The sequence below is a fragment of the Plecotus auritus genome (genome assembly GCF_963455305.1).
Source record: "Plecotus auritus genome assembly, chromosome: 13".
NCBI classification, from domain to species: Eukaryota; Metazoa; Chordata; class Mammalia; order Chiroptera; family Vespertilionidae; genus Plecotus; species Plecotus auritus.
The window spans coordinates 24,928,820-24,954,806 of record NC_137779.1 but is presented as its reverse complement, the minus strand read 5'-3'; the positions used below and the strand labels follow the sequence as shown (position 1 = coordinate 24,954,806).

Sequence of the window (25,987 nt, the reverse complement as noted above, 5' to 3'; positions counted from 1 at the left end):
ATGGCTACAAAGGAACATACACAGAAGTGCAAACTGTACCATCTCAAAAACAAACAAACAAACTTGCAAAGAAAGGAATGTCTCTAAGGCCAAGGAGCAAAGCTGTTCCCTCCACGCGGGACTGATGTCTGAGTGACTGTGAGTCACGTGCTTTCCACCACGCACGCATCTAAATGCTACCAGGAAAGCCGGGAGGGAACACGGAGGCGCCGAGGGCATTTACAGGAGCCAGGGTGTGAGGCGGAGTCTTCACACAGCAGCTCCGTAAATGCCTGGCGATGCAAGCTTGTCGGCTGACGCTATTTCGATCACATCCAGATGATGTTATAAACACAGGCGACATCCTTAAAGGACTCTCCCACGCGCTAGGTCTATAGCAGGATTGCTTAGGGTGAGTGCTATAGCATCCCGGGGACCTTACCATTTTATGTTTTTTTGGATAAATACTCCAGGAGCCCTAAATGAGAAACAACACCATCATAAACGCGCACGTTTGCTTTTTCCTCATTGGTACCTACGAATCCAAGCAGCTCCTCAAATGGGCCATTAAACATTGACTCTTTTTATTGCATAGAGGCCCGGTGCACAAAATTTGTGTACGGGTAGGGTCCCAAGGCTTGGCCAGCGAATGGGGCCAATCGGGGCTTTCCTTCCCCGGCTGCCGGCTGCTGGCCAGGGCCTTCCTTCATTCTGTGCCGCCCCCTGTTGGTCAGCACATGTCGTAGTGAGCGAACAAACTCCCGGTCTCCCGGTCGAATTCCCAAGGGGACACTTTGCATATTAGCCTTTTATATATATAACTAGAGGCCTGGTGTATGACATTCGTGCACTTGCGGGGGGGAGGGGTCCCCTTAGCCTGGCCTGTGCCCTTTAGCAGTCCAGGAGCCCTCGGAGGATGTCTGACTGATGGCTTAGGCCCACTCCCCGGGGGCAGCGGGCCTAAGCTGCAGTTGGACATCCTTAGAGGCTCCCGCCACCGCCACTGCTCTCGCCAGCCATGAACCCAGCTCAGGGCCTCTGGCTGAGCGGCGCTTCCCCTGTGCGAGTGCACTGACAACCAGGGGGCGGCTCCTGCGTTGAGCATCTGCCCCTTGGTGGTCAGTGTGTGTCACAGCAACCAGTCGTTCCGCCGTTCAGTCAATTTGCATATTAGCCTTTTATTATATAGGATAATATAAAGAAGATTCCTGATGTTAAACAAAGGAAGTTGTTTGGGACAATTTCCTGTCTGCTGTGGACCTCACAGAACAGCACATTCTATTTTCTGATATAAAATCCTTCCTTGACTCGGAAGTCTAAAAGTCACAGTCTGAACATCAAAATCGCATGCACACAAGTTAAAACAGGTGCACAGCGCTTTGGAGGCTGTTTTACAAAACGTGTCCTCGCTATGCAATAACCGCGTGCTATCCACTCAACGTAACAACAGCAATTGCTTGATAACGGGCGTCAGACTTACCCGGGACTCCCCCTCTCCTCTCCATTCAAGTCTGTTTGGAAAGAGGTAAAAATATCGACGCTGCCACTGAGTCAGAAACGGGTTCCCCAGTTTCAGCATGTACCCGTGCATAATGCAGTCTTTTCCCAGAGCGTAATCTGAGAAACAGAAAGTCACTGTAAGTTAAATAGGGCCTGAAACAGAATGTCTTCATGTAGACGTGCCTCGGGAAAAGAGAAGTACATGCTTTCTGGAAAAAATCAAGTTTCTAGCAATATATGACATGACAGAAATCATTCTTGCTTTCTTAAAAATTTTAAAGTGATTGGGGTAAAACTGGTTAATAAAATTATATAGGTTTCACGTGTAGGACTGTACGTCACCTGCATACTTCATTGCGTTTACCACCCAAAGTCAGATTTCCGTCCGTCACCATGTATTTGACCCCCTTTACCCTCTCCCACCTCCCCCGACCCCCTTTCACTCTGGTAACCACCGCCCTGTTGTCTGTGTCTCTGCGCTTCTGCTGGTTTGTCTGGTTTGTTCATTTGTTGCAGAAATCATTATTTCAGTCTTTAAACGCATGGGGACTGGGAATTGAAAAAATAGAGGTTTCTTTTGCTCTTTCCCTACTGACATTAAATAGTTGCTTCTCAACTTCCTGATAAATTCACAGTGGTCACTTATTGCGCTGAGAGGGCAAACGTTTGTTCTGAAATGACTTTTTCATCTATAATAATAAAAGCGTAATATGCTAATTAGACTGGACATCCTTCTGGACAAAGCCCCTGGGACGGATCCAGGGAGCTGGCCCGCGGCTGCGGGGGATGGATCCAGGCAACTGGCCTGCCCACGGCTGGGAGGGATGGATCCAGGCTGCCGGCCTGCGGCTGCGAGGGCCTACCCTTGCATGAATTTCGTGCATCGGGCCTCTAGCTATATATATAATGAGAATGGAAGAATAGAGAGTAAATGAATGCAAGCCCCAAGTACCTTGGCCTCTATGTGGGACTGGGCCTCTCCCTTCCTTCTACTTTTTGTTTTCTCTATAATAACCGAGTGGGGATTTCCATGGCTGACTAAGCCCAAGTAACGCAAGGATTAAAACTGTTTATTCCTTGACTTGAGGTTATATTTATCTCTCAAATACATGGCTATGTAGAGAGACCAAGTTCATTCACACTCACCTTGAGTCCTGATGACCTTTTATAGGGAAGTATTGTCTCTTAAAACAAAAGCAGGTTCATTTTAAGTGGCTTGCTTTGCCTTCATGAAAAGCTTGGGTGATTGGGCTAAAATCATTCATTCCCTCTATCATTCGTTCATTCAACAAGATTAAGTGAGCAGCCAAGTGCTGAGCATGTTCTAGGCATCGAGGACTCAGCGGTGAGCAACAGGCAAGACCCCTCGCCTTCAGGGAGCTCAGAGGGAGGTCAGACGATAAACACATTAAGCAGCACCCATAGGATACAGGGGGGTATGGGGGGACCAAAGAGGGTCAGAACCAGGGAGTGAGCTTCCCGGAGGCGTCATTTTCCTGGAAAAGTGCCTGCATTTCTAGAGCATATCGACAGTTGAAATCTTGTGTTTTTACTTGAAATCTAAGCCTAGACTGTTTTGTTCTATAGAGGTGACTGCTGAGGTCTTCAACCAAGACCTAGATATGCCCAAATTAATCCTTTATACATGAAATGAATTCATTAACTTGTTAGAGAAGTTCTAATTACAGCTCTGATTAAAAGGAAACACTTCAGCAAGGTCATTGGGATATATATATGTATTTTTTTTTTCTGGGTCTAATTTGCCAAGATTCTGGTGACATCATGGCCCTCCTTGGAGCAAATGACCATTGACAGAATGTCATCAATTCGATGTAAAATCTGCTACGGCAAATGCAGCCCAGAGGGACCTCAATGGACCTTTTCTCTATGGAACAGCTTAGAAAGGAAGCCCTCTCCCCGGAGAAGGGAGGTGAGCACAGTGAAAGGGCTGTGAGGTCCTCTTGGTGCGCTCGGGGAACTTTTAATATGTTACTATTGGTTCGGAGAGGGAGGGAGAGGGAGAGAGGGACAGACACATCAGTGATGAGAGAGAATCATCGATTGGCTGCCTCCTGCACCCCCCTCACTGGGGATCGAGCCCACAACCCGGGCATGTGCCTTGACCAGGAGTTGAACTGAGACCTCCTGGTTCATAGGTCGATGCTCAACCACTGAGTCACGCCGGCTGGGCCCACAATACATTTAAATATCCAAAAGCCATAAAATCTTAGACAATTAAAAGAGCGACAATACTGCCCTGGCCGGTTTGGCTCAGTGGATAGAGCGTCGGCCTGCAGACTGAAGGGTCCCAGGTTCGATTCCAGTCAAGGGCATGTACCTTGGTTGCGGGCACATCCCCAGTAGGAGGTGTGCAAGAGGCAGCTGATCGATGTTTCTCTCCCATCGTTGTTTCTAATTCTCTATCCCTCTCCCTTCCTCTCTGTAAAAAAATCAATAAATTAAAAAAAAAAAAAGAGCGACAATACTTAGTGAATGAAGAATGACTGATCTCTTTACTACTCTATGTTATATATTCTACTTTGAAAATCCTAATAGGGCACTCAAGTACTGTAAACAAAAATATGACTTGGCAACTCTTTAATGCCGTTTGTGATATAAATGTGTAAGTATATGTTTATCTCTCAACAAGTGACATGTAATGTGCTAAGTTCCTCACCGGGACAGGCTACATACTTTGCAGGGCTGAGGGAAAAAGGAAAATGCAGGCCTCTTGCTCAAAAATTATTAAGGACGTCAAGACGGTGACAGTGGAGCACCCCACGGAGTGGGGTGGCAGGTCCCACGCCCATGACGCTGGCCCTGTTCCTGACTCTGTTCCACTCACGCTTCGCGGAAAAACTTCCTAAGCAGCCCCCACGCACTCTAAGAGGGCTCTCGAACGATCCCGCTGACTGTCTTCATACGTGTTTATTTACCGGTGGACCAGAGACTTTGAAATATCGCACTGAACTTTTGCAAGCCAGATAAAATGAAAACAACGTATGGCACTTCCCCGTCTCCACTGGAAAGCACTCTGTGACCCAGATCCTTTGTCGGCGTCACAAGCACCTGTGAAAACGCACTGCATCGGGCGTGTCTGGGAGACGTGGGCTGTTTTACCTTCTTCGTGGCCCAGCTGCTTGTTCTTAGCCCTCTTCCTGGCCTCGATCTTATCCGTGTCCACGTTCACTGTGTCGTAGATGGTCTCCACCACCTCCTGCTGCCAGCGCTCGGAGATGACCAGCGGGAAGTTCTTGTAGAGCTCTTGGTCGCAGTCCAGGAGCTGCGTGTGGCGAGAAAGCGAGACGTCTATGAGCGACGGGGCTTACAAAGGCGAGCGGCGCGGGAGGCGCGGGGTTGTGCGCAGGGACGTGGCGGCACGATGGCACACAATCACTTAGAACAGGTTCTCAACCGTGACACATCCCTAAGGACCACCCAGCCGCCGGCACCCACAAAGGGCTGCCACCGATGGGCACTTCACCCTCACTCCCGCCCGGGTCAGGTGGCTTCGCCCCCAATTTTCTTAACAACGTTCACTACGGTTTTGCTGATGAAAGCCAGCACATACAGGCGTTTATCTGGAGCAGGGGTCCTCAAACTTTTTAAACAGGGGGCCAGTTCACTGTCCCTCAGACCGTTGGAGGGCCGGACTACAGTTTAAAAAAAAACTATGAACAAATTCCTATGCGCACTGCGGGCCCAGGACGAGTCAGCTGCTAAGCAGGACAGGCAGCGGCACCCGGCGGGCCAGATAAATGTCCTCGGCGGGCCGCATGTGGCCCGCGGGCCGTAGTTTGGAGTATGAAAAGGTTTTGACAACAAAATAAAATTTCCATTGTGGTGAGGATATTCGATTCACCTGGAAAATAGACTCCTATCGTTTTTAGAAACATTGAAAAGGGAGAAGCCAGAAGAGTCTTCTAGCCGCCTCCACTGACTCTGAAAAGTGAGAAAGACAAAATGTGGGCGGGGCTGATTGACCATTCACTCCATGAACCGCCCCGCGAACCCAAACTTCACAGTTCCATCACCTGCCTGAGCAGAAAGCTCAAGACACGGCTTAGGCAGCTCGGCCTTTAGGAGGAGCCGTGATAAACATGACACCTATGATGTGTTTCTTTCCCAAACTCTTACTCAAGCCTCCTCGTCCTTCTCCCTACGGGAGGCTGCACTCTGAAACCGGGCGAGGAAAAGGGCTTTAGGCCTCGGAGCTGCAGGTTTGTGATAGAAAAGCCAGTGGTCCTGCTGAGAGGCAACAGGTGGCCTGCAAAAGCAGGCGTCCCCTTTACAAACCGGACCGGCTCACCCCTTTGCCTGAGAGATAGGTACAGGTGACCTTTGACCTCTGACCTAAGGTGACCTTTCGACTCAATGGTGGTGTGAAAGTGACACGCATTCAGGAAAAACCGAACATCTGCTCCCCTGGCTGGGCCCCGGCCCAGCCGCCTTCACGCTTCCTCCCGCTCCTTCCCCACCCCCCCTTCTCTGCCCACATCCCATTGGCTCCATTCTGTGTCTCTGGTCACAGCCCCTGCTGGGCCCTGGCATTTCACCCGGCAGTCTTCTATGTACGCCTCACAGGCGTGTGTGTGTGTGTGTGTGTGTGGCCTTCAGGAGGGGGAGCTACCTGGTAGGGAAAATGGGGGGCTGGATAAGAAGGGTCTAAAAGCAGGCAGCTGAGAGGAGACCGGGAGCATCCAGGAGGGAGGGGCGGTCCTGGGGGAAGTGGTGACAGTGGGGGCTGGGGAAATCCTGACGTGCAGTGACTGCACCCCAAAGAGGGTGATTTTCTCTCATGACTCACCATCCGTAATGATATCCTGTCTATGGGAAAACAGTGATACGAACAAAAGTTTGGAAAATGCCGAGGATTACATTTAAAAAACAGTGATTACTTCATTTCTGATTGACAAATGCAACGCGATGCATGCGGTTTGCGCCTTTCATCCTGACAGAGAGAGAGACCTAAGGCAGGAGAATCGCGGCAAATGCCGGTTGTAACTCTAATGCTAATTCAGTATGACTGGCTCTGGGGCACGAGAAGCAGGTTTGCTTTCACACGGTTGTTCTTCCTGCTTCCTACACATTGGAATTTTATTTCAATCACAAATCTACCCAGACCAGTAAAAATCTGACCATTTTGCAGTTTACCAAACATAGAGCGATTATCCCCAAAAAAGCTTTCAGAGTCTCTCACTCAAATTTAAGTCCTAGACTTGTACGTTCTGCCAATGTGCAGCTGGCCCTTTGTAAGCGACACCCCACAGGCGGGCCGATACTGACACGACCACAGCGTTCGATTTCTGATGAGAAACCCCCCCTTCCCTCCGACAAGACAGAGGGCCAACAGCGCGCGAGCACCTTGATGCCTTTGGTGTCCTCTTCGTCAAAGGAGCCGATGTCAAAGGCGTCGGCCGCGTTCACTTCTCCCCGGGGAGGGATCAGGGGCGGAGGGTACTGGAGGGCCCAAAGGAGGAAGGGTCAGAAACCACACGCCCAGATGGCCCCGCCCCAACCACAGAGGAGCTTCTGCCCTGAATGGCTCCAAAGGAAGACCTCAGATCTTAGACAGATTTAAGGGGGAAAACACACACACGTCCACGTACGTCTTAAATAATTATTACATGTAATGGAGGCTCAAGACTGCACATCCTCCCAGCTCGACTTTAAGAAAGCACGTTTTCTCAGGGGGTGGGGGTGGGGGCCAAATGCCACTTGCTGGGCCCTTCAAGGCAGGCAGAGCACCCCACAGCACACAGTCCTGAGGCCGATATTAACATCACTGGAGCCTGAGCCCTAACTCTGAGCAGGCAGGGATAACAGATCGCTATTCCTCCACAGTTTGAATTCATGCAAAAAGAGAGTCCAAAGCTGATAATCAACATTAAAAAAAACAAACAAAAAACCCCTTCAACTTAGGGTGTTTTTCTGTATTAGTGAGAATATCAAAATACCTTAAAATAAGATATGGGAATTATGCTGATATACAATCACGCGAATTCTTAAGTTATGTGGTACTGGGCTAGAAAGTGTATGTAAGTTTATGATGAATGTTTCCTGTACATTTTTATCTCAAAAAATATAAAAATACAGTCATGCATTGAGATAAAAAGTCAAGAGGATGAGCTAAAGCTAAAAAGCCTCAATCCTGTGGGCATTTGAATTTGCTACATATCAGCTCCATGTCACCACTTACTAATTTGTGCAGAAGATATTCCGAAAACGTTTAAACTAGGGAAGAAGAGGCGGCAGCAAGCGGCCCCCCCGCCGAGGAGCGAGCCAGCCATCCAGCCACCCTTGGATGGAAGAGCAAGGACGACTCTGTGGACGGGAAGCTGTGGGTGGGGGACCCTGGGGCCAGAGCCAGGAAGCAGAGACGGGGAGCACGCGGGTGCCCAGGGTGGGGTCCCACAGGGAGTACCTTTTGTAAGTAGACGTGCTGCCAGTCGATGCCCCTGAAGAAGCTGTGTTCCTTCACTTCCTGAGACCTGTAGCGGAGAGGCCGTGACAGTGGTGAGCGCGCACTGAGAGATCCAAGAAATAGTCTGCAAAAACTCTCTCCTGTTAGGAACACAGAGGAGCAGCTATTTCCTGTTCCTTAAGCAAGCAAGTAAAAAATACTCTTCCAAAGCAACACAGGAGACACGGCGACGCTTAGCAATATCGCTCGCCATGCCCGGCCGGTGTGGCCCGGGGGTGTGGCCCGGGGGTGTGGCCTGGGGTGTGGCTCGGGGGTGTGGCCCGGGGGTGTGGCTCGAGGGTCGAGCGTCGACCTATGAACCAGGAGGTCAAGGTTCGATTCCCGGTCAGGGCACATGCCCGGGTTGTGCGCTCAACCCCCAGTAGGGGGCGTGCAGATGGCAGCCATCAATGTTTCACTCTCACATCTTGGTTTCTCTCTCTCTCTCCGTCTCCCTTTCTCTCTCTTTCTAAAAACCAACAAAAAAAATTTTTTTAAAAGTTGGTGACTCCTTCAGCTTGTTAATTACGGAACACATGAGACAATATACATACTTCCCATGTGATCCCCCGCCTCCCCCCGCCCCCCCCCCCACTGGAATCGAAGTGGAAGACTTTCAGGGACGAGGAAATGAAATACTGAAAAGGAGCGTTTTCTTCCCCGTGGGGAGACCCCGACAGGCGAGCACCAGCCTACCCGCCTCCGTGACAGCCAAGCCGCTTGCTGACTTCCCGCTGCAGCAAGCCCTCCAGGAGGGCCTTCAGCTCGGGGGAGAAGGTGTCGGGAAGCTCCACGTCCTGGGGGGAAAGGAGAACGCGATTTCAAAAGCGTGTTCATGGAAAAGGTGCCTCCACACCCAACCAGGCTGAGAGACCGCCTCCCGGATAAGGACAGTGCCCAAAATTACAGATTCACCACCAATTCGTATTTCCTCTAAAGAAACATAAAACGGGTACCAATCATCTCCAAAGCCAATCAAAAAAGAATCCGAAGGTTGCCTCCCTTCTCCGCATCTCGGTCATTCTCCCTTTTTTATTTGGTTTCTTTGGTTTCGCTCTTGATTTCCTCTTTTTTCTTACTGATTGTTAGCAAATCTTGATTTCCGCCTTACCATCTACTCCCACTATTTTTTTCTCTTTTGAGGCTCTTCTAGGGATTGTATCTTCACTTATTTATTTTAAGAAAGCAAAATTTTACATGGGTTGCGGAGGAAATACGAAATTGAATAAAAACAGAGTCGTTCATCTCCTTACCACGGTGAGGGTCATCCGGTCTATTTCGTGCTTATCTTTGGTTTTGTGCTGTCTGAAAGGGCTGTGGCTGCAGGAATAAAGGACACTGTGCTATAATGTGGTATCAGCCAACGTAGCACATGCCATTGTAAGGTATTATGTTCTGTCACTGTTTATTCAAAACTACAGACATACAAAAGCCATCAACGTTGATCGTTTTCAGAGGAAAAACTGGTGATCAGACAGTGAGGCCCAGGAACAGCAAGGCTTATGTTTATCTGCTCTGCCTGATCCTCTCGTCAAGGAAGTCAGGGCACTAATAAAATACGCTGCAGCAAATACATTCCAACTGATGTCTTAAAATACCGTTAACAAAAAGTATGCCCTGGCCGGGGGGGCTCAGTTGGGTGGAGTGCCATCACATGTACCGAAAGGTCGCCGGTTTGATTCCCAGCCAGGGCACATGCCCAGGTTATGGGTTCGATCCCTGGTCAAGGTGCATATGAGAGGCAACCGATCAGTGTTTCTCTCTCACATCGATGTTTCTCTCTCTCTGTCTCTCTCTCCCCCTCTCCCTTGCTCTCTCTCTCTAAAAATCAATAAAAACATATTTTTTTAAAAAATGATTAGCCAATAGGCAGTCACGAAAATAAAAGTCATTTATACAACACTTGTCATGTTAAGTGTTTGAGATAATTTTTTTTTTTAAAGAAAAAAGGTTACTACTCTCTCAAGGAACCATAGTCAAATCAAAACATGACCAAGACGAACACGCTTCCCCTCGAGAAAACAGGCGTTGTAAGCAATAAATGCCTCTGATGCTAACAGAGACTAACGAGAGCCCTGAGCTGCGTGCTCCCTTTTTACTGATGGAGACCCCAGTCTTCCCAGTCAGACTGCCCGGGTTCACGCTGGGACTGGCGGTACACTGGCCGTGCGCCAGTCATGTAAACCTTCAGCCTCAACTTCTTCATCGCTAAACGCAAACTTCACAGAAACGGTGACGGAGCAGCAGTGAAGACGACGGCAGTGAGCGGCGGTATCTAATGGAGAGCCGTTTGTGACATCAGTAAAGTTGAGCCTTACTTTACAGAATGAGTGTCTGCTTGATCAGCTCTGTAAAACCAAGTATTCTTCCGCTTTACCGCGCTTTTAAAACTCTGGGGAAGCTGGCTTTTCAAGGCAATCTTAGCACTTGGAGAGACCAGTTAACATGCAAATTCAAAAACCACGGCCTTACTGACTTATTTCTTTGGAGATTACAGAAGGGATATAAGTAAATGATTATGTTTTCTTACAGTAGGACACGTCTGTAGCATTACTAACCCTATAGATTTATTTATAAGGCATATGCAACATAACCTGAGGCGAGATAGGTAAAATACTCTCAAGTTAACGCTATGAGAGAGATCAGAATGTCGAACACACAAATCAACAGGATTTACCAAAAAAACTAAAATCCCACGTATCTTTGCACTACCGCTCACTGGGACTGATCGGGCCATCCTACCGAATTAGCGAAGCCATGCATTCAGTCAGCTCTTGATGAGATTACTACTTTTCAGAGCATTTATTACCTTAAATATTTGAATTCTCATTTTGTACCAGAGAGGGCACTCTCACGCCTTATTTTCTTTCTCATCATGCAAGTGAAATACAAAGTTATTGCCATCTCTTAAAAGCACTAATTTGAAAAAATGCATATTAACAAGGAGAATTAGTACCAAGCAGATTGGAAGTATTTTTGAAAATCAAATAGGATATAACAGCAAACAGTACTGCTTTGTTACTTATAAGATAGTCTAATGTTAAAAAAAAACAACACTGGCATCATGCCTTTATGCAAAATACAGGGAGATAGGAGCACGTTCATGGCTCGAAAGGAAAGGAACAAAGTGTATTATTAAATCTGGCTAAAACCTTGGTCTCTCTGCTCCACACAGCTCTTCCCACCAAGTCCCTGAACGTGTGCAGGGGACTGTGTGAGGATCTTGGGGTTCCTGTGGCCCCCCACGCCCTGGTGCAGCTCCTGGTGCGGCGCCAGAGAGCCCACTCCGCCCTTGACCCCGGGGCTTGCCTGCGCCTGCCGCTGGAAGGGAGGGTTGCCCTGCCGTGCCCTCACAGAGGCGCTCTGTGCTAAATTTAAAAAGCCTTTCATGAGACCAGAGGGAGGCCTGCGAGGGAACTGCAGCCAGAGCTGGCGAGCGCCAGGAACATTTCCGGCACACGGGCCCTCGCACCGCCAAGCCCACGTTATAAATAGCGATCGTCCATGTCCGACTGGAGGGGACGGGGTCGGGGATCGGAGACGCGTTGCGGCTCCTCAGCTCTGCGCTGCGGGGCTGGGAAACATGGGTCTTTCAAGTGAAGAGCCCGGCGCACATCTGCTTCCAACGCGTTCCTGATTGTTCTTTGTGAACAAAACCGAAGATTCGGTTTCTATTTTGGAGAATGTTAAAGAAAAGCCCCAATAGCAACGATCTCCGTGTGGAGCGAGGCACGTGGTGCCCCCAGATCCCATGTGATCGCAGCTGCTCCCCGATACTCCCCCGGCGAGCCGCGTTCCCCCGGCGGCACAGCAATATTCCCACCGCACCGGGGAACATGATGGGAACGATTCACGGGGGCAGCGGTCAGATGCAGCTGTTGAGTCACAGACAGAGTGGGAGAGCTGCACAGTCCCCTCCCCATAAGTGGGAAAATCACTCACAATACGATAAACGATGGCCCCACCCCCAGACACACACACCATCATCACAGTGAAACAATGGGTTCAGAAACATTGCAAGGGATGATCAAAACCTCTTACATCGAAAATCAATTTTAAAATACCGAAGAGATTGTGTTGCACGCATTTTGAACCCGAGCCAATAGCTGCCAACATACTCATAAACGTGCCTTGTTTTCTCCACCCGGAACCACCTCAACAACCTCAGGCAGAGCTCAACTCTCCCCAGACACCACCCCCCACCCACCACCCTGGGGCTCCCTCCCTGCCACGGACACCATTGGGAACAATCAATGGTGACAAGCCTGAGATCAGGCGACAGGGCTATTCTTTTCCCCTAGAGACACCTGAAACCCAGACTGAGGACCATGACGGAATTCCACACCTGCCACGTGGACACAGCGCAGGCACAGAGGCAGCTAAGCACCTGACCACGGCATCTCCAGTGGAAGCGGTGACCCGTGCCGGACCTGAACGCATGGCCTCCGAATGGCTCGCCACTGTGACTCAGGGATGCAAGCGTGTGCTCAGGCCTACACAACCAGTTCCTTCCCTCCTGCCTGGGGGCATTCTTCCAAGGCGTCAAGACAAAAGGAGGGGTGCTGAGAAGTGTTGCAGCAAAAGCAGGGGGACACATTGGTCCATCAGGGAGTATTCAATCACAGAAAACAGAAGCTCGGCCAGCCCGGTGTGGCTCAGTGGTTGAGCCTCGTCCTATGAAGCAGGAGGTCATGGTTCGATTCCCGGTCAGGGCACATGCCTGGGTGGCGGGCTCCATCCCCAGTGTGGGGAGTGCAGGAGGCAGCTGATCAATGATTCTCTCTCATCACTGTATGTGGCTTCCTTCCTGCCCCTTCCTCTCTTCCCCGATAGCATCAAGCACAGTCTTGCATATTGTAGGTGCTCAATAAATGCTCAGCAAATTTAATTTAAATCCATTAAATCAATACATACTCCCTGCTCTTTGGTTTTAGCGCCACGTCCTTTCCTGGGAATGGCGTTTGAACAACAGAATGGCCTTAGACCATAAATCCTGGTGAGGGAGACCCATCGGGTCCGATCCATCCTACCCAGGAAGGACGCTTTCCCTTTCAGGCTCAGTAGGTGGTCCCCGGACAGGGGCAGGGAGCTGGCTGCCTGGGCGGCAGGGCACGCCCTCCCTGGGCAGCTGATGCTGGAAAGGACTTAGCAAACCCGGAACCCTATCCCAGCCTCACAACGCCTCCCCTCGGGGGCGACGCAGCGTGACTTCCACCCCGTCAGTAAGGCACCAGCTCCTTCAACCTTCCCTGTGAGCCATGACTTCTAGCTCTTTCTCTTCTCTCCTCACCCTTCCCATCCCATCCCATCCCCATGACCAACCCCTGGGTGTGTCCTGTCGGCCAAGTCTCCTCTCCGTAGGAGCCACACTGAATGTGCCGTTTCGCCCGAGCCTCAGCAAGGACTTCCCAGAGGGATGACCCCCTCCCCCTTCCGATTCAGCACTGCGGATGCGAATTCTGGCCAAATAAGACTGAATTCACGCTGTTAACCACAGATGGCAATGCTGGATCCTATAGAGTTATTAAACCAAACCCTCAGATCTTCTAAAAAGATTGCTATGCCACGTCGTCCCTAATGTACACGCATGGACATTATGATGAATGGAGTAAGAACATTAAGCAAAATAAAGAAGCGCGGAGCTCTACACGCAAGGCCGTGGCAGGTTTCCCTGGACCATTTTGCAGCAGATTTTTTAATCTGGAACCAATGCATTCAACACTTGAGTGGCTCTGCAGTTTGTCATCATCTTGAACTTCCTGTCAGTGTGGATTCTGCATCTCTAGCGTCCTCTCCAGCGGAGGCCCAGGCAAAGACCCTGGCGAGCGGCATGCGCCCACGGGGCACACTGACTCCAAGGGGTCGAAGGGTGTCTCGGGAGGGAGCGGCTCTCTCTGGTTGGCCTTGCAGAAGCTCCCTAATTAGGTCAGCTAGTCGGATGACGGGAATTAAGCCCATCCAGGCTCCACAAACACAGTAATTCAATTCAGGACCGACAAGACCTGCCTCTCTAGGCAATAATGCAATTTCAGTGCCCAAGCGGACAGGGGGAGCGGAGATCAGCTGGATCGGCGGAGTCCTGGGGGCTCAGGACCGAGTGTGGGGCCAGCCCCCTCCCGGATGTGCTGACGAGAAGAAGACGAGTGACACTCACGGAGGCTATCCGACGGGGAAGTGAGGAAGGCAGCCAACACCAGCCTCGCGTGCCCACGAGAGGAACGTCCGCGGGAGACTCTGGACTGGGACGTTTTCATGTCACGCACTTTCTGTCTCTTTGTGAATGAAGAAAAACCAACACTACAGGTTGGGAACTTAAACTCTCTATTAAAACTGGCTAAAAGTTCTTAAGCTCCATGGAAATACCAACAACGTTTCACCATTCAAGATGAGGACAGGTTTTGAGAGTGCTCTCACTGCGTCCTCTGTCCACTCGATTTCACCATGTTTGGTAGCTTAGGAGGAAGGGTCCATTACAACCAAATTAATTAAAACCACAAAATGACACAACTCCATCTTTGCGTCTTAAAAACAAATTACTTTCAGCAGGATGACAAATAAATGCGCATTTAAAACGGCTCCATCACGGTCCTTCATCCACGTGTGTAACCCTCAAAATGACCTCAGCGCACAAGACAATCATGAGTAATTCATTTGTAGAGGGGGGAAAAAAATCCTATCTCTGTCAATTACCCACATTTTAAAATAACACTTATTCTCAAATAAGGGGTATCGATGGAAATATTTCAAAGCCGTCTTATTTTATTATTTAAAAATTTTTTTTTTCCAAAGCAGTCTTATTTCAGATTTAAGAATGCTGGAACTCCTACAGGCTACGGAATAAAAACACCACACCATCAGCTTTCTTCCATAATCTGACGGGAATAGAGCTCTCGCCTTCTCGAGGCAGAGAGCACCACGGTCCTCATTCAGATTAGCACGTGGCTTACAGATCACGGTGGGACCCGGAATAGCATCAGGGCCTGAGGACGGCTAACAGCCTTGACTGTGACCCCAGCACAGGCCCTGCTGACGCGCCGGGAGGGGGCGCCTCACTCACCCCCTCAGGAGTTTGAAGAGCATGCAGCCCAGGGAGAACCAGTCGGCACTGCTGTCGTAGGCTGTCCCCTTCTGCAGCACCTCGGGAGCCATGTATCCGTGCGTGCCCCTGGGGAGGAGGAAGGGTGGCGCGTTAGCAGAACACGGGCACCTCATACAATATGAACCATGAACGGCTCATCCAACGGCAGCAGCTGTGAACAAGGGCGGGGACGATGGAGCCTCTGCACAGACATGATCCATCCGACAACCTTTTCTGTCTTAACCGGTATAGGAACGAATCTCAGTGGGTCACCCTACGAAATCAGTGTGAAGACTAGTCCTCGGCCGAGGAAGCGACACCTGAAGCGGGTCAGCCCCTCCTCCACCGGGACAGCTATGGAGAGCGGAATGTCTCCTGCCGGCCGAGAGCTCCTGTGAGGAGCCCTGTGGGACAGGCGCCGCAGTGCCACGCACTTTGATGGGGTGGGGACGCCCACTCCTGCGGACCCTCATCGCCCATGCTGAGGTGGGGCTACTTCCGGGGAGTCAGACAGCCCGGACTGTAGTTCTGGCCCCCGGATGTGCCAGATGGGTGGCCTGGTTTTTCTACCACAGAAAGTAGGTAACGGTATCGACAAGCTCCAGGGCTTCTGTGAAGGTAACACCCTACTCAAAGCAGCAAGTGGTGCCCGCCGGGGGCAGCTGAGGCCCAACTGATGGCACCAGGGGTGCTGTGGCTGCCGGCACCGTCACCCCACACCCTGGTCACCTCCCGGAGGTCAGGGGTCCTTTCTGTCGTGGTCACTGCAATGCCAGCACCCAGCACACGGTCAATGTAAATGAACACGTGTTGCATTCATTCAATGACTGAACCCTCACAACTGTCATGTGAATAATCCCGGGTTCAGAGAAGCCCTGGGGCCAGTGTCAACACGCCCTGATCACGCATGGCCACCGCCACACGCAGTCCAGGGTGACCTGGGGGCCAGGTGCGGCGGAGGCTGTGGTGTCAGGGAGGGGCCCCTGCGTGGACACTTAGAGGACTGACCCACGTTAAAAAGCTTGAACTGCAAGTAGATGTTTGGTTTTTAATTTTAAAAAATATTCCTAATTTCTCTTCAGAAAAAAACAAAGAACAGTTATTTTGAAAAGGAAGGAACAGATCAATCGAGAGGGAAACTTAACTCTGGCCTTCCTGGGAGAGTTCTCCATCCAGCTGCCTCTGCACTTGGCCCACGGACTATTTCATTTCTCCTTATCACGACCTTCAGAGATTTATTATTGAGGGTTGACTTGTGAACCAGGAGGTCATGGTTCAATTCCCCGTCAGGGCACATGCTCGGGTTGCAGACTTGATCCCCAGTGTGGGGCGTGCAGGAGGCAGCCGATCTCTCTCATCAATGTTTCTATCTCTCTCTCCCCCTCTCCCTTCCTCTCTGAATTCAATAAAAATGTATTAAAAAAGAAAAAAGAAAGAAAATCACTGCTGGCAAGAAAAAATGGGGGAGAGGGGTGTGTGTGGACGAAATGGCGGGGTCCGAGGGAACAAACAGGCTGCAGCGGAGAAATGATGGTGGACAGAGGCGATGCACTACTCACACACTCGCGTGCGGCTTCTTTTTGGAGAAATCACAGGCCAGACCGAGATCTGATATCCTGACGTGTCCGTACTCATCCAAGAGGATATTTGCGGGCTGAAGAGAAAGAGAAGGTGATCGAGAGAGTTCCCTGGATGCCTGGAGGCTCTGAGAACGTCTAGAACTACAGGCACGGAGTACCTCATTATCTTATCACAGTGCCTTCCTGAACACACATTCTAGCTCTGGATGATCACAGCCAAGGAGGGCATGACGCTGAGAGCGACATTTGCCATGTTAACTTCGCTGAGAGTGGTGATGATGGGAGCGAGGGATTCTGCTACTACAGAAAATGAGGCGCAGGGCAGAGCGCAGGCAGTGAGCACAGCTCATCAGAGTTAAAGAGCTTGTTCTTTACCCGGCGTTCCAGCTGGGACACTGTGCCTCTGTGAATCATAACAACTTCTGAGAAGGAGACCATGAGGCACAGAACAGAGAGGAATCTTGCAAGATGGTTGGCGCTGACCTAAGAAATCCAAGTAGAGCCACACGGGTCCCAGAGCCACACGGGTCCCAGTCAGTCATTTCTGTTGACTGGTGCCCGATCCACCAAATGACCAAATGTAATTTTGACCACACGGGTCCCAGTCAGTCATTTCTGTTGACTGGTGCCCGATCCACCAAATGACCAAATGTAATTTTGACCGCGACTCCGATGAAATGTAGCCCCTGGGATTAGATTTGGTCAGCATAATCACGGAAAACAAAACTCCTCGCCCCGATATACATTGGATTACAGTCGTCTTAATCGCTTTGTGCTGGAGATCACCATTGTTTCGCTTGAAATAAAAATAATGGCATGCTATTATACCAACGGAGCATGAATAATCATGAGTGACGAGAATGAAGTTGGAATAGAAATTAAATAATACCACTGCCTGCTAAATAGCTTAGAAAACAAAACCATGGCAGAAAGACGTTTAGGAATCGGTTATAGATGCAAATGAAAATGGATGACAACAGTACTTCCTAGATCTTCGGCATGTATTTTATTCTTCTGCAAAACTCACAAGAGGAAACAAAATGTCACATACCAGCCAGAGTCTAATCATTTCTAATTCGATGAAAACAATATTTTTCCTGATGCTCTTGTGAAAATTAAGAGAATAATTTACTCACTTTGAAGAAAGCTTTAAAATTGCATGCCCCCTACTGGGGAGGGAGCCCACAACCCGGGGAATGTGCCCTGACTGGGAATCAATCTGATGACCTATAGGTGCATGAGATGATGCTCAACCACTGAGTCACACCGGCCGGGCACCAGTGAGATTTTTTTAAAGAAAACGAGAACAGAAGCCCAAGCATAGCATGCTGGGGGTTCTGTAGCTCAGGGAGGGATTTGGAACAAACAATCTATCCGTGGTTTTTAAGGGGACCTCGACACGTGAAGCTCTGGCACTGGCCTTTGGGGGAAGCCCTGCAGGCTGGCCAGCCTCGCCCCCCCATGAACTCTGACCCGGCCAGTCTATAGTCTGGTTCACCAGGGTGTGTCCTGTGAGACACAAGTCCTTTGCTTGCTATCTTGCCCATCTCCAGTTCTGACACAGACCCAGGGCCAAGACAGTGGCTTTGTGAGCGTCAACTCAGTCACAATTAACGGTAAAAATGAGCAGCAACCGCAGAAAGCGCCTACCCCTGCTTTTCCCGAATTAACCAGTTAACGTTTTGGGATGAGTGTCGGAGCTGCGCCAGGCGCTGTAGCAGGCACCGAGGTGACTGGCCACTAGGACAGACACGAGCTCCGAGGACAGAGTCTGGAGTCCGAGAGAGACCGACATCACACGGATGTCGGGGCTGAGGGAGGAAAACGTCGGGAATGTCCCAGCGCCGGGACCACACGCCTCCCGCGCAGACCCGGTGACCGGCGAGCCGGCCGCACAGCTCACCTTCAGGTCCCTGTACACGACGAAGCGATGGTGCATGTGCTCCAGCCCCAGGATGATCTCGGCGGCGTAGAAGCGCATCTCCTTCTCGGAGAACACCCCGTGCTGGGACAGGTGATAGTGCAGATCGCCCCCTGGAGGCGGAGGCACAGGCTTTATTTTAGAAGTCGCCGTCCTCCTAGAGTCAGCATGCCTCCCTTTGATTTCTGACAGTCACATACACAGAATCGTACAGAACGCAGGCCGCTGCGTCTGGCTTCCTCTGTTCGTTACTATGTCTGTGAAATCCCTTCATGTCGTTGGGCAGATCTGGTCTTAAATCAAACACTCAAAACATAATAAAACACCCCGGGAACCTCAAAAAAGGCACTTTACTTGTTGAATTGCATGCCTTTTTATTTCAGCTCATTACCAAAAAGACTTTCAGTCCATCCCGTGTTGCTTTCTAGCATTAGAAACCATTTTTCTACCTAAATCTTGTTTGCAATCCTAAGGGTCATCATTCATTCACAGTTTAAAGGTACAGTTGATCTGGGCTAAAGGTACAGAAAATCGGGCGAACATCCTTCAAAGTTGGATTTTAAATACATTTAACCTATATTCTTAGGAGTCATTTCATTCCTAAAAGTCGAGGGCCAGGTAACAAGCTAATTAAAGGTCCAGGCCAGCTGCATTCCAGAAAATGACATTTCGCTGGAAGTATTTTATGAAAATCTTTTCTAGGAAATGCAACTTCCAGGGAAAGACTGGGAGGGGCAGAGGGAAACCCAGGCCAACATTTTACATGAATTTTAATTAGATTGAAGAGTGAACGGCTGCCTCCATCTGCAGGGGCAAACTACGGATCGGAAAGACCCAACCTGCCCGTCGGCCGGTCACAGCCACGCCCTTCAGTGAGTCCGACCTCACAGGCCTCGCTTACCATTCATCAGGTCCAAGATGAAGCAGAGTTTATCTGGAGTATGGAAGGCGTACGTCATACAGACAATGAAAGGACAATCCTAGAACGAAGGGAAAAAACTTGAAAATGTGTAAGAAAAGCAAACGCTTCCTTGAAAAGCACAGATGCTACCAAACATTGGCTGCAGATTTTGTTTTTAATCCTCACCTGAGGAGTGAGGACATTTTTCTCCATTGCTTTTATATAGAGTGGTAGGGAAGGGAGTGGGGAGAGGAGGAGAGAGAAAGAGAGAAACATCGATATGGCAGAGATACATGGATCGGTTGCTTCCCACATGCGCCCCGACATAGGACAGGGATCGGACCTGCAACCGGGTACATGCCCTTGACCAGGAATCGAACCTGCAACCTCTGGTGTACAGGCTGACGCTCTAACCACTGAGCTACGCCAGCCAGGGCCAGCTCCAGGTCTTTGCAGCCACGCACTGCCCTGTGCACTGGGCACAGGCACCTGTGGGGTAACTGAACTGGAATAGTCACCGGAAAGCGGATCTGGGTGCGTGATAAAATGCACGGAGACACGGCATTACTAACGGAGCAGGTGAACGCAAAGGTCCTCTCTCACTCAGATTCAGGCGGGACTCTTCCGTCTACACCTTCCTCACAAGACTCAGATTCCACAGAACGACACCGCTGCCTTGCTAGACTTCTTGTGGGTCTACATTTTGGCTCCGGTAGGTCAACTATCCATTTCCATCTCTGATTCTGAAGTTGGAACAAGCATACCACAGGGGGTAAAATGTTATCTGTATTGTTGCCTTGAAACACTGAGAATAAAAGGGAAATTAAATTAACTTTGGAAAGTGAAAAAAATACAGCAGGGCCAGGGACTGAACAACTCAGTGGTAACAATGTCCATCTTCCCCGAAGAGGATCTAAAAATCCCAGGCAATCTTCATTAAAATGGAAATGGACACGCTGGTTTTAAAACGTATAGGGTAACATAGACAGACAAGACAAGTTTGTGTAACTCTTGAAGAAAAACAAAAGCTGGAAAACGCATAGTGCCGGAGAGCAAGCCTTAATATAAAGCAACAGTTAATTCAGTGTGGCATTAACCCCAGGACAGACAGGAGATCAGTGGAACAGAGCAGAGAACCCGCACCCAGGCCCACGCACAAATGGCCAACTTATTAGTGACAAGGTGACACAACAGAGAGGGAGGGATGGCCTGTTCAACCAACAGCGCTGCGGGAACTGGGTTCTATATGCTGAAGACTTGTGAAATGTGACCCATCGCCCCTACTTCACACCACACTGAAGCAGATACAGAGCTGACGGTAAGACAACAACGCTTCCAGAAGAAAACTGAAGAGAGCCGCCTCGTGGACTCAGGAAAGATTTCTTCGGCAGGACCCCGGAAGCACCAACAATGAGACACAACTGACAAACTGGCCCGAAATCAAATCAACAGCTTCTGTGCTTCCAAAGACAGCAGTAAGAGAGCAAAGAGGCGAGTCGCAGAATGGGAGAAAATATCTGTAACGCAATAAGGACTCTTACTTAGAACACGTAAAGAACTCCTGGATGGCCCTAACCCAGTGGTCGGCAAACTGCGGCTCGCGAGCCACATGCGGCTCTTTGGCCCCTTGAGTGTGGCTCTTCCACAAAATACCACGGCCTGGGCAAGTCTATTTTGAAGAAGTGGCGTTAGAAGAAGTTTAAGTTAAAAAAATGTGGCTCTCAAAAGAAATTTCAATCGTTGTACTGTTGATATTTGGCTCTGTTGACTAAGGAGTTTGCCGACCACAGCCCTAACGGGTTTGACTCAGTGGATAGAGCGTCGGCCTGCAGACTGAAAGGTCCCAGGTTCGATTCCGGTCAAGGGAATGTACCTCGGTTGTGGGCACATCCCCAGTAGGAGGTGTGCAGGAGGCAGCTGATGGATGTTTCGCTCTCATCGATGTTTCTGGCTCTCTATCCCTCTCCCTTTCTCTCTGTAAAAAGTCAATATAATATAAAAAACAAAACAAAAAAAACCCCTGTATGTTAACAGAGAAAGCCATCCGCTCAATAGAAAAAGGGCAACTACCACTGATAATGACAGCATTCAAAGGGCACTTCACATAAGCGGCTATCACATGGCCCACAGGCCTATGAACAGATGCTGAACCTCAGTTGTCCCCAAGGAAATGCAAATTAAAACCACACAGGCCGTCACTGGAACTCACAAGAACCAGCTAAAACCGGCAATACCAAGTGTTGGAAAGGCACGGAGTGAGTGGCTGCCAGGAGTGTGCCACGGAACCAGCACTTTCCCAAGCTGTTGGGTGGCATCCGCTAAGGCCGAGCACCCTCCGGAACCCTGTGACGGCGTTCCCACCCTGGGCTGTACCCCTCCGGGGATCCGTACTTGCTGCACCCAGAGGACTGCACGAGAATGCTGCTCCCCACACCGATCAGACAGCCCGAACCAGCAAACAGCCCAAACGTCTACCACCCGAGAACGGGTCCCTAACCTGTGGCCTCCTGACGCGATGGAACACCAGAGAACAAGGGTCAGCAACTTTTTCCCACCAAGGGCCAGACAGCCAATACTTTAGGCTTTGCAGGCCCCAGACGGCCTCTGTCAGGCAGTCTGCTCATTTTCTCCACAACCCTTTACAAACACCCACTCCATTCTGAGTTCGTGGGCTGCGCGAAAGGAGGCCACGCGCCCGGTCGGGTCCAGAGGCTATACATAGCGTGCCGGCCTGTGTTTAGCTGCGGGAGGCACTGTGGCCACGTGCAGGGACCCAGATGCATGTCACACGCAACACGGAGCGAGAGGAGCCAGACACAAAAGGGAGCGTTTATATAAAGTTCAAACGCGGGCAAAGCTAAATTACGGTGTTAGAGTCTGGGTGGCAGTTAGTTGGGCGTGGGGCAAGTGGCCGAGAGGGGCACGCAAAGGCCTCTGGGACACCGGTAACTCTCTATCCCGTGACCTGGGTGCTGGACACACACGTGGGCTCCCCGGGGAGACTTCATCAGAGCTGTGCTAGATCTATAGCCAGGTCTATCTACACTGAGTGGCCAGATGATGGTGATCTCTGAACACATAATAATCTGGCCACTCAGTGTATACCCTTTATAATAAAAGGCTAATATGCAAATTGTCCCCTCGACCAGGAGTTCGACCAGCAGGCAGGCCAGCCGGCCAACCACCCATGTCCCCTCTGGCCCGGCTGGCCGGACCCCACCCATGCACGAATTCATGCACCGGGCCTCTAATACACACACACACACACACACACACACACACACACACACACACACACTGAGTGGCCAGATTATTATGCGTTCAGAGATCATAATAATCTGGCCACTCAGTGTAGATTCCTTATATACAGTGAATGCTTACTCCTCCACTGATTCAAATAAAAAACAGCACAGACTATCTATATCCACTTTTGTTTAACAGAAGAAAAAAAAAAGAATTACTAAATTCAAGTTTTAACAGAATAATCTGTAAACAGAATTCACATTGTTCAAACCTCTGCATCAAGGGCATCCAGTTAAATCTGAGTTCACACATTCCTAAAAACTCATGAACTTAGATCAATCTCCACAAACCTTCTAGGGGCCATTACTTCAGAATGAATTACAAAATTCATTTGGTGGTTACCTGGTTTCCCTTAGAGTTCTGCTGAGATGGTGTTAGTGTTTCCTGATGCCAAGATCTGTTTTGCTTTAAATACGTAAAATAAAGGTGCTCTCACTTTTCTGTTAAAAGCCATGTGACCTTCGGGAAATGGGGGGCACTCCCCCTCAGAACCCACCCACGTTTCTCCAGACCTTCCCATAGGGTTGCTCCTCCCTCAATGGGGTTCCCCGCGCACTCTGGTTCCTGATCTGACGAGCAGTTCGTCTGTAGCGTGGAGAAGTGGGCGGCCCCCGAACTTAGTAGAGTCGGGATCTTTCCCAGCTTGAGACAGCTAGGGGACAAGCAGAGCCGGCCCAGGGGTATTTGTGAACCCGATGGCACCTGATCCGTCTAATGACAGCGCCGAGAAGATGTCCAAAGGTTAAAGGATCCTTAAGACACTGTGTCATTAAGGTGGGGCGGGAATTGTAGATTTAGAATCGAAACTATCTGAGTAGAAAGGGCTCTTTTAAAGGAAAAAAATCACCTGGTTCGACTTCTTTATTTTAAAGACAAGGAAACTAAAGCCCCCACCCCTTCCCCACAAGGGAAATGACTTGAGTAAGGTCACAAGGAAACTTGGTGGCTGGCCAACATTCAAACCCCAAGCCTCCGGACCCTCTCCGAGTTCGGTGTTGGGCCCACAGCAACGTTTGCTGTGACAATGACTTGGTTCCCTCTACAGAGCCCACTGACTGCGCTCGAGGCCTCGCCTCTCAGGTGCCGAGCGGATCCGTACAGAGTCTCACGTCGACTCTGAGATCCAGAACCGAATGCTGGCCGGCACGGACAGACAGGCAGCTACTGAACAGGTGATGTGGACACAGCTACTGTTAAGATGTTCTGCCCTGATTACAAATAAGGGCCGATAAGAACGAGTGAACTTTTAGAAGGAGACCCTTCAATAAAGTTCCTCAGCAAAGAACTGCCTGGTTTCCTACGGGCAGTGAGCAAAACGGCTTGCACTTTGCAGCAGCTCCGTGTAGGACTGGGACAAAAGAGGCCGCGAGTATGTTTTCAAGAAAGTTCTCCGCATTGCGGCCAGAGGGATCCTCGCAGACCGCAAGGCTTATCATGTTATCTTCCCACTTAACACGTGCTGCTTCCAGCTGCTGGGAGATGTTTCAAAACCCTCAGTATTGGCCCAGAAAGCTCTTTATGGTCTGGCCCGGTCTGGCCAATGTCTGTTTCTGCAGCTTCACTTTGTGCTCCTCACCCCACCACCTCTGACCCCAGCTCCACGGCTTTCCCTGAGGTCCCCAGACCCTCTGTGCTCAGGACCAGACATGCCTTGACATCCCCTCTGATGTCACCGGAGTGCTGGTTGGCAACATCTCCACCCTGGTAAGTGCCTTTTGAGCCCTGGTGCCCGCCTTTCACAGCTCTCGCCACCTGTTCCAATCACCTATGCACTTCCAAGATTATCTGAACACTACCCCCTGCTCTCATCCTATATGCAGCTCTGCAAGAGCAAGGACCAAAGTCAAGTCCTAGCCCACCCCCCCCCCCCCCCATCTCAGAGTAGAGTGCGTGGCTCAATCAAGGCCCTACATTGTGCTTCAAGGACGGAAGGAATACCATCAGCTGAACGCTAAGGGACTATGTAACCAAGGTGCTGACTGCTCTTCCCAGCTGTGGGCATCCTTCTTCTGCATCTCGAACATGCCTTCCCTTGTTACTAGGGGGGATGAGGGGTGGAATACTCCCTTTGAGATGGAAAGAAAAAAAAAAAAAAAAAGATGAGTGAGAGCAGTTCAGTCTCACACCAGCTCCCCTAGAGCATCATGTTGATGAAGGCGATTGAGAGTTCACCCTAAGGAGGCTATTTAAACTGAAGATCACTCCAAACCTATGAACAGTGGCCTCTGATTAGCAAAAGCAATGAAGCAATGCCGAACAATTTCGCTACAAGTCTTTCGGTTAAGTTTTATATTTATATGTAAAAAAACCCAAAAAATCTAGACAGTTTGATATTGGAATACAAAATATAAACAATTCTTTTAAATTAGTTCAAAGCGGCAGCCCAATAAAAGCCCAATTTTTTATTTATTGCCTTAGGGGGGAGACTGGCGAGGAACTACACAACTAATTAAGCACATTCCCTCTCAGCTGAATAAAATAAATATGAGATCGCTACAGGAAAATTGTACAAGGGAACGCGTTAAAAATTAATGCTTTAATAAGCCCTGAAACTCTGCAGTGAGCGCACGTCCATGTGTGGAGTTTAGGACAAAGGCTTTTCCAGGAGAAATGAGGAGCCGGAGCCACGCCTACGGATCCCGCCGCAGGGAGCAGGCCGGCGCACAGGGTCTCCGGCGGGAAATGCTGACCGTCCACATGCCGGGAGGTAGCGGCGCCCAGTTATGCACAGCCACGGCACTTCCCCTTGTTGGAATCGAGCTCGATGTGGATAATCTCTTGCTTCAACAGCAGAGAGCCCTTCTAGAACCATTCCGACTCATGCTAGAACAGTATGAACCACAATGCGGTAAACACGGGGGATAAACCCAAACCACGCGGCCCATCGGGTGACGGTGGGAAAGGAACCCGGGGCGTGTTCCTGGGAGGCCAGAGCCTCCGGGGGAGGAAACTCACCTCCGGGGTCTCTGCTTCCTTGCTGACGAGGTGAGAGGGGTTCTTTGAGGAATCATTAAAATGTGGCATGTCTCACGGTGAACAAAGCTTCCTGGCTTGCGTTTTTGTTTTTAACTAGTTAACTGCCACGATATTTTGAATTTAATTAAAAAAGGTCTGCCGCTTGCGTCTACAGATGCATACGGTGTACAAATGGTTAATTTTATGTTTTTATTGATTTCAGAGGGAGAGGGAGGGAGGGAGTGAGAGAGAGAGTAAGGGAGGAAGAGAGGGAGAGAAAACATCGATGGGTTGCTTTCCACATGGG

General features: G+C 49.9%; 1 protein-coding gene across 3 annotated transcripts in view; it reads right to left on the bottom strand.

Moving 5' to 3' along the window:
* GRK3 (G protein-coupled receptor kinase 3) overlaps positions 1-25,987 on the bottom strand; it is a 90,120-nt gene that overhangs the window by 3,840 nt on the left and 60,293 nt on the right. For 2 of the 3 annotated variants that reach the window (XM_080650424.1, XM_080650423.1), the window contains 10 exons: positions 19,423-19,501; positions 18,504-18,634; positions 16,580-16,674; positions 15,000-15,107; positions 9,196-9,262; positions 8,639-8,739; positions 7,904-7,970; positions 6,844-6,939; positions 4,600-4,762; positions 1,460-1,596 (listed from right to left, as the gene is read on the bottom strand). In XM_080650424.1, coding sequence (XP_080506550.1) covers positions 1,460-1,596; positions 4,600-4,762; positions 6,844-6,939; positions 7,904-7,970; positions 8,639-8,739; positions 9,196-9,262; positions 15,000-15,107; positions 16,580-16,674; positions 18,504-18,634; positions 19,423-19,501 — 1,044 coding nt within the window. The remainder of the gene's footprint in view (positions 1-1,459; positions 1,597-4,599; positions 4,763-6,843; positions 6,940-7,903; positions 7,971-8,638; positions 8,740-9,195; positions 9,263-14,999; positions 15,108-16,579; positions 16,675-18,503; positions 18,635-19,422; positions 19,502-25,987) is intronic. The other variant, XR_013959565.1, reaches the window with a different exon arrangement.